This window comes from Nyctereutes procyonoides, unplaced genomic scaffold (assembly GCF_905146905.1).
Source record: "Nyctereutes procyonoides isolate TBG_1078 unplaced genomic scaffold, NYPRO_anot_genome, whole genome shotgun sequence".
NCBI lineage: Eukaryota > Metazoa > Chordata > Mammalia > Carnivora > Canidae > Nyctereutes > Nyctereutes procyonoides.
This window is the reverse complement of record NW_026575121.1, coordinates 13,862,813-13,870,292: the sequence shown is the minus strand read 5'-3', so window position 1 is coordinate 13,870,292 and position 7,480 is coordinate 13,862,813. Positions and strand designations below refer to the sequence as shown.

Below are 7,480 nucleotides of genomic sequence, written 5' to 3'. Positions count from 1 at the left end.
AAACAGCCTTTATTTAACTCAGCACCACATTTTCTAAGGTATGGGCTGGAAACTGTTTGTCATGAAGCTCTAAAATGCCAAAAAATTTAAATGCTGAAGGAAAATGTCAATCAAGGCATTTTCCCATCTGCTGCTACTTCTGCAAGTGCTAATTTTGTTTTTCCCAATTCCTGAAATTTGAGGTTTCCTAGCCTCACATGGAAGTAAGTTTGAAACTTGCTAAATGTCACAAGAGAAGGTGTAAGCAAATGAAGGAATAGAAGGTGTATTGTTCTCAAAGGACACCAATAAAAAGAGGCGGAAGAGCATTGAGATAAAGGAAAAACATTTTGTTAAGACCCAGACCTCTTGAGAAACACTACACAATGCAAGTAACCGGTTCTGGTGTCACACATGCATTAAAGCATTTTTTCATGGTTTTGAAATATAATGGGAACACACATCTTGAACCACTTATAAGATACTTTTGAGAAACCAATCAACGTTATGATATCTACATAGGCAGAAGCTGGATGTTATCGAAAAAACGTGAAGAAGTTTCAGGTATCAGTACAAATGTAATTCTTGTGATTTAGCGTGACTTTAATAAAAGCTTCTACAAGGACTTGCACATAACCATGACTGACGGATGTATTTTTTGACCTTTCAGTTAGCTCCATCAGCTCACTCAAACACATTTTGAACAGATTATGTACTGTAGTACTTGGTAGACTATACATTAAACGAGAGACTTTGCTCTGAGGCACTGCTTCCCACACTCCATGGGGAAAAGGAAGCAGGAAAAAACAAAACTCATAGAGTTCGACAGCTACCGAGGCAACACTTGCCATTTACAATATAAGCCCAAATATTTTTGCAACACAACTATATATTAATTTAATAAAATACACAATATAGCTCTTATACACTCAACAATTTGGCTCATATGCACTGAATCTGCAATAAATCAATAAAAATATGTCATTTGATGTAAACACATTGAATCTTCTTACATTTGCACATTTAAATGGTCATATGATTTGTGTATGTCTAAGACATTTTCACTTTCCTGAGCTATTTTAGTGTCCACAAATGAATGAAACCTATCAATCATGTTAATTTCCTCTGAATATTAATCATTCCGCGGTCACTATTTTTTTCAGGTCAAATTTAAATCATATCCATCATTATTTATACAGTTTGTTGGACACTAAAAAGCTGAAGAGGCATTTTAAACCTTTTAAAATTTCTTCTCCTTTAATGAAGTGAATTAGTCTATGTGTGTGCAGGACAAAATGGACTATATCTTTTTACATTTAACTTTTATACGACATGAAGTGTCTTACAAATGACCAAGTTTTTTTTCTTTTTTTAAACTTTTTTTTCCCGACTAATGATATGGAATGTTCTTTGTGTTTATATGTGTGGCAGGTAACTTTATACAGAAATGTTTACCACAAATATGTGTTAATGTTTGGTGTAGCTTGGACTACTGCAAGGTCTTTTCGGGACTTTAAGTAGAAGCCTGTGATGACTGCTAGAAATCCACCACAGATCACAAATTATGACCCTGCTTCGTATGGGGTTTATAGGTAAACAGTTAAGTCAGCATAAATCACGGAGGACAGTCTTAAGAGTGATCAGAAATACTTCCATTCTCACACTGCATACCTTCCTAACAGATTGTCAAAAGGTAACTCGCCTCCTCATCCTCCTTTTTCTTCTTTCTTTTCTCTTCTCTCTTTTTCTTTCCTCTTTCAGCATCATTAATTCTGTCCTAATATAAGTTTGGTCAAAACAAAACCATTGTTATCTCTGGAAAAGAAACAGCAGTGAAAAGAACATACTTGTGGGCACTTCAGATGTTCACTAAAAGCCTTAAAGCAGCATTGGTCTTTCTTCATCCCTGTAAAACGGGTTGTCACCAGGAGGGATCATTTTTAAATCAACAGAAGAGACAAGAAAATGCCAATGCTTTTTTTTTTTTTTTTTTTTTTTTCACTTTCTCACAGCCACAGGGTCATTTCCCCGGCAGTCCTGCAAAAGCTTATCAATTTCTCTCACGACTTCCTCTGCATCCACCGATTCTCTGCCCAGATCCCTGTTGGGGTGATCAAGCTGCTCAAGAACAGCGCCCATCTCGCTGGAATCCCGGCTGGCTCTAGAATGCACATCTGCAAAGACCCTTGCCATCTGATCAGAAGCCATGAACGGAGGGTCTCTTGGTTGCTTACTGGGTGACAGATACTGACTGTCAGTGGGCAAGTACTGGCTGCTTGCTTCGGCCAGGGCTCCTGGTTTTGCTTCGCAACCATCCAGAGAGCCTTTTGTTGAGGTGCAAGGCTCGATGCATGCCTTGGTGGGGCTGCTTGATGCTGAGGGGACCTCCTGGAGGAGAGGGCTCAGGGCACGTTTGGCTTTTAAATAAGGTTTAACATTGGCAATGAGAATAGTGTGCTCTCGCTTGTCTTTTCCAAATGTACAAAAAGTCTTTTTCCCAGTGGGGTTCACAGTTTCGTAAGTCTCAGTCTCAACATTAGCTTCAACTGTGGGTACAAAGAGATTTGTGCGGTAATCTGCATTTTCAGCCTGATTGGCTGCAGGGAACTGTGGCATCCAACACCTGTCAGAATGACCAAGCACTCGGCATTCATCTGTGCAATTAACACACTCTTCTGGTTCTGCAAAACAAAAGAGAAAACAGCAAATCCAATCATTAGGGTTGCTTTTAAATTTCTACTGAGGCTGCGATCAGCTCTCAGTGGGCTTGTTTGACCTCTGGTCTCTTAATTAAAAAGGAAAAGAAAACAATAATTAAAACATTTCAGGATGGTTGCATAAACCTGCTGGTTGAGACAATGGTTTTATTTAAGTCTATTCTCTAGATATTAATGAATTCCCATAGCCTGGGAAGAAGTAAAAAGTGGCCATTGGAGAATCATTCTCGGTGGAATAGAACATCACTGTAAACTAATCTCCTGGAGTATCAGTTAGTCTTTGTTCTGTATAACCCATCCTATAAACAGTGAACTTCAAAAAGGATGACCAGGATTAATTTTTCAAATCAAATAATGGGGTAAAAACTAGATCACGTACTTCCATAACATTTCCTAAGCTGCTTTTTTTTTTTTCATGTTTCATCCCTATTTTGCTTGTAATTGTTATTTTGGTGACAGTCATGAAATAAAAGGTTTCCTTAAAAAGCCTACTTTTCCTACTGAGAGGAGCAAATGGAATTTTCTATCAGAATGTGTTATGAATAAACTTGTCAAAAAGTGTACATTCCTATTTTATTAGATATGGGCATAGATCATGCAATCAGTTTTCTTCACTTCAGCTTTTTGTTTTTGGTGTAAGTAGGTGAAAATGGATTTAGTCAACAGATATAGTTCAGATGAATGACAACTCATGATTTCCTATTTTAAATGATAATGTTTTCTGTGAGAATGTTTGCTTCTCTCTTTTGCCAATAGGCATACAGAGAATCTAAAAAAAGCCTTCTTTAATGATCCCTATTTCAAAGATGCTGAACAGAAAATATTAAAGAAAATTCCTGCATTATGACAACAGCTTCATAATTCCACCACCCCAATATTTTAAACGATAACTTTGAACTACATCTTCCAAGTTGTCCCTTTCACCTACAAATGATTGTTTCCCTTTATATTTAATGGTTCTTTTTAAATCAGGACTTTTTTTTTTTTCCAGGAGAGGATATTTACAATTTACCTTTGTGTGATGGGAATAGAATTCCCTACACATTTAGGGACCTTTGGGATAGTCATTTAATTGATGTGAGAGGATCCCTACAAATTCACAGTATCCTGTGCAAGGAAAAAAATAGTCTATATGAAAGATATTTAAAATAGAAAGCACCAAATTTAACACCACTGATAAATTCATACAGTTACTTTCTAAAGTCATATATAAAACCTGAGTTCATATTTAAAACACATAAATAATTCCTTATCCTAAAATAAAATAAAATAAACCACAACTTTATTTATCTCAAAAGGTAAACGAATTTCTTATGAAATTAATTATTTTTTAGAAAGATATCAAAATGGTGTCTTGATAGAACCAAAGTACTGTGGTATTTCATAGCACGTGTCATTCATATTTGTGAAATGTTAAAAATGCATTCAGGTATCTTGCCTCTATTTTAATTTTTCATGTTTTCAAAAAATATATTTACAGACGAATGAATGAAATATGTTGTTTATTATGTAATGGTGGCAGGAATGGTGAAAGATAGCCTCAGACTGAACTCAAATACTACCTGTCTTGGAAGATTATTAGGCAGATGGACACGAACAGCAGCAGAAAACTCTAGACATAGAAATTTGCTAGGAAGCCTTCCTATGTGGATTTAAAGTCGAGCAGAATTTTTTTAAAAAATGGATATCAGAAAATTTTAATATCAGGTATTTTTTTCTACATATTGTGAATGAGAACCATAAATATAACCTCTACATGAGTGTTAGTCTGTGTTAGAAAATAAATATGTATCATTTCATTCAACCAATTTTATCCTCCAAAAATACAGTAGAAAACTTTACTATCTATTTCATTACTTTTGTGTCTTTTAGAGCCATGACTTTTAAAAAATTCATTTACAACTCGTACATTCTCTTTGAAATATGCTAACATAGTTTTATATCTCAATATTGACTGGACTTCAATTTCAGCAACTTGGATAGCCTGGCACTGCATGAATTCAATATGGATTTAAGAAGAGACTGAAAGAGATAGAATAATGCAGATGTATGAAAGTATAAATCGACCTTGAATTTGAAACCATCAACATGAAATGATTGTTTGCATTTCACAGGTGAAAATCTGCAGCTTTTTACTTGACTCCTTTATGTCACGACCTAGGGAGCAAATTCTAAGTATTGATTATGATACATTATAAGCTCTTCACCTTCTGATTAGACTGTAATTTTGACGGTAGCAGTTCCCAGACAGAGAAGAAAATCTAATGGATACTCTTGTACAAGCAGCAGAAACTATGAGCAAAAAGTGAACTATTACTGCCAAGGGTCAAATAAGAATTTATGAGAAAGTGAAATTATTTCTGAAGGAACATAAATAAATAGATGAATAGGTAGGCACAAAAAAGGGACATAGGTAGTATGTAACGAGTGACTACCCAGACATAAAAATAGACAAAATGAAAAACAGAAGAAAAAAAGAGGCAAGAAGGAAAGCTAAGTGTAGGGAAGGACAGAGGGGGAAGGGGCAGTTGTGCAGGAGGATTTCTGTCATATGTACCTTCTATTATGTATTTTTAAGATCCCCTCAATGAACCCCTCAATAAACCAAGTATGTATAATAAAAATAACAGTTTGGAGTATTTTCTCAAGACCTAGAGCTACAAGGTAAATAATCAAACTTTTTCTTGTACCTTACGGAAACTGCATCTCAGAATAGGTAGGTTGAATTATATACCACACAAATGAAAAAGAAGCAAATTATATAGATTGCCGCTATTAGCATAGATTAGATATTTGTATTAGAAAACAAATTCAGAGACTCCGGATAGAAGAAATCAAGGTAAACATAATTGATCCAAGATTCAGTTTCTTCCTCTGGACCAATCTGGATTTACAACGAAATTATTTATCTGCATTTTCACCCTTTCCTCAATAAAACATGATTACCTTTTCACAGAAGGCACCCTTTGCCAAAATGATGGCATAACGCAAATGGTATGCAGATGAGAAACTAAGAGATAAGCATGCTTATATTGCAAAGAGAAAAACTGTTCTGAAGGCCAACAGCTGGAATTCTGGGCAGTTCTGCCTATAGGGAAAGTTTAGTGTCTCATTTTTAAAATGCATGATTCCTTGAAGGATCATGGAATAATATGATAAATTTGTATACTTGTTTAGCATTAGGAATTTTCTATACTCCTGGGCACCTGGGTGGCTCAGTGGTTGAGTATCTACCTTTGGCTCAGGTCATGATCCCAGGGTCCTGGGTTCAAGTCCCGCATGGGGCTCCCTGCAAGGAGCCTGTTTCTCTCTCTGCCTGTGTCTCTGCCTCTCATGAATAAATAATTAAAATATATAAAAAAAGAATTTCCTATACTCCTATAGCCACAACTATAGCCACTATTACACAAGCTCTCAAAAAGAGGGATCTAAACACAGTCATATTATTTTAACTTTTCATCTTAATTATATAATATTTTTGCAAAAGATATAAAGTCACTCAGATGACTATAGTACTTGCAATTCAGTTGTACAATAAACCACACATACAGACACACGTATAGATCTTTATTTGCATGTGTGTGTGCACGTGTGTGTGTTTTTTACACGTGTAAAAAATTGAACTTTCTCTGGGATATAGTCCAAAGAAAATCTTAAAACTCAAATGTATAACCAATGTATTCCTGAAAATTTACTATCTGTAGTTGTCTTAAGAGAAATACAGATGAATCAATAAAATGCACAAGAAATTCTATACTCATAGTTTAGGAGATAACATGAATACATATAAAACACACACAGACACACATATATACACACACTTTTTAAAATATAAAACATTACAAATATAATGTATACATATAGGTATTTATATTTTTATTTAAAATCTCCAAAATTTTTATTTCTCTTTGCCCTACCACTGTAGGTATGAAATCCATGATTGGACTAACAACTTGGCTACCCCTGATTTTAGAATATTATGTAATTCAAATTGATTTAGGCATAAATGCCTGGAATCTACATATTCATATTTGCTGACATATCTGGAAGCTCTCTCTCTTTTTAACCTAGACTAGCAGTTTACTAACTTAATTTCAGCGATACTCTGCAAGCAATCGTTGGGTGCCAAACTACACCTTCAAAGGGACTATCATTGCGGAAGTTACATCTCTGTGAGGAAAGAAAATATTTAGGTAAAACATCAAACTACCTGCTCTTAAATTATCGGGTTTTAGCAATCTTCCACAAAGGTGTCCATAGCTTAATGTTCACACTGTGATTTTCACGTTGTAACTAAGGTCCCTGTATTGCTAGGGGTGCATAGCCATCTCAGCAGTGGGTAAAAGGTGCCAAAGATTACTATGTATAAGATTAAAATTTGAAGCCAAAACACCATTTAAACTAGCAAGGACTAGTAAAGATTCAGGGAGCCTTTGGTAAACATGATTATTTTGGGAAAAGTCAAGGGAACCAGTCCTTGTGTGTTATGGCTTTAGTGGTGTTCACTGCAAAGGGAACATGTCAAGGAGTCAGTCTCCATAAAATGTCTTGGTCCTGAGTAAATCTATGTATTTATTCTAGTCTCTCTCACTCTCAAGCAGGGATTTATCACAAATCAGAAATTAAGCTTATTTTCCCAGTCTTCAAAGCACTATGCCACATTACCCAAACAGAGATACTTGGCAACTAATTTGTTACTACTTAGGGAGATATTAGAAAACATAAAAGGATTTCCTCCCCTAGTTTCAACTAGCTTGCTGCCTCGGGAGCCCACATATTTGTAC

The 7,480-nt window shown here is 35.4% G+C and overlaps 1 protein-coding gene across 2 annotated transcripts in view; it reads right to left on the bottom strand.

The window, feature by feature from the left end:
* Positions 1-1,648: 1,648 nt before the first annotated feature.
* The window catches only part of PCDH17 (protocadherin 17), a 92,318-nt gene continuing 86,486 nt past the window's right edge, over positions 1,649-7,480 (bottom strand). For both annotated transcript variants that reach the window (XM_055336165.1, XM_055336166.1), the window contains exon 4: positions 1,649-2,660. In XM_055336165.1, coding sequence (XP_055192140.1) covers positions 1,978-2,660 — 683 coding nt within the window. In that variant the 3' untranslated portion in view covers positions 1,649-1,977. The remainder of the gene's footprint in view (positions 2,661-7,480) is intronic.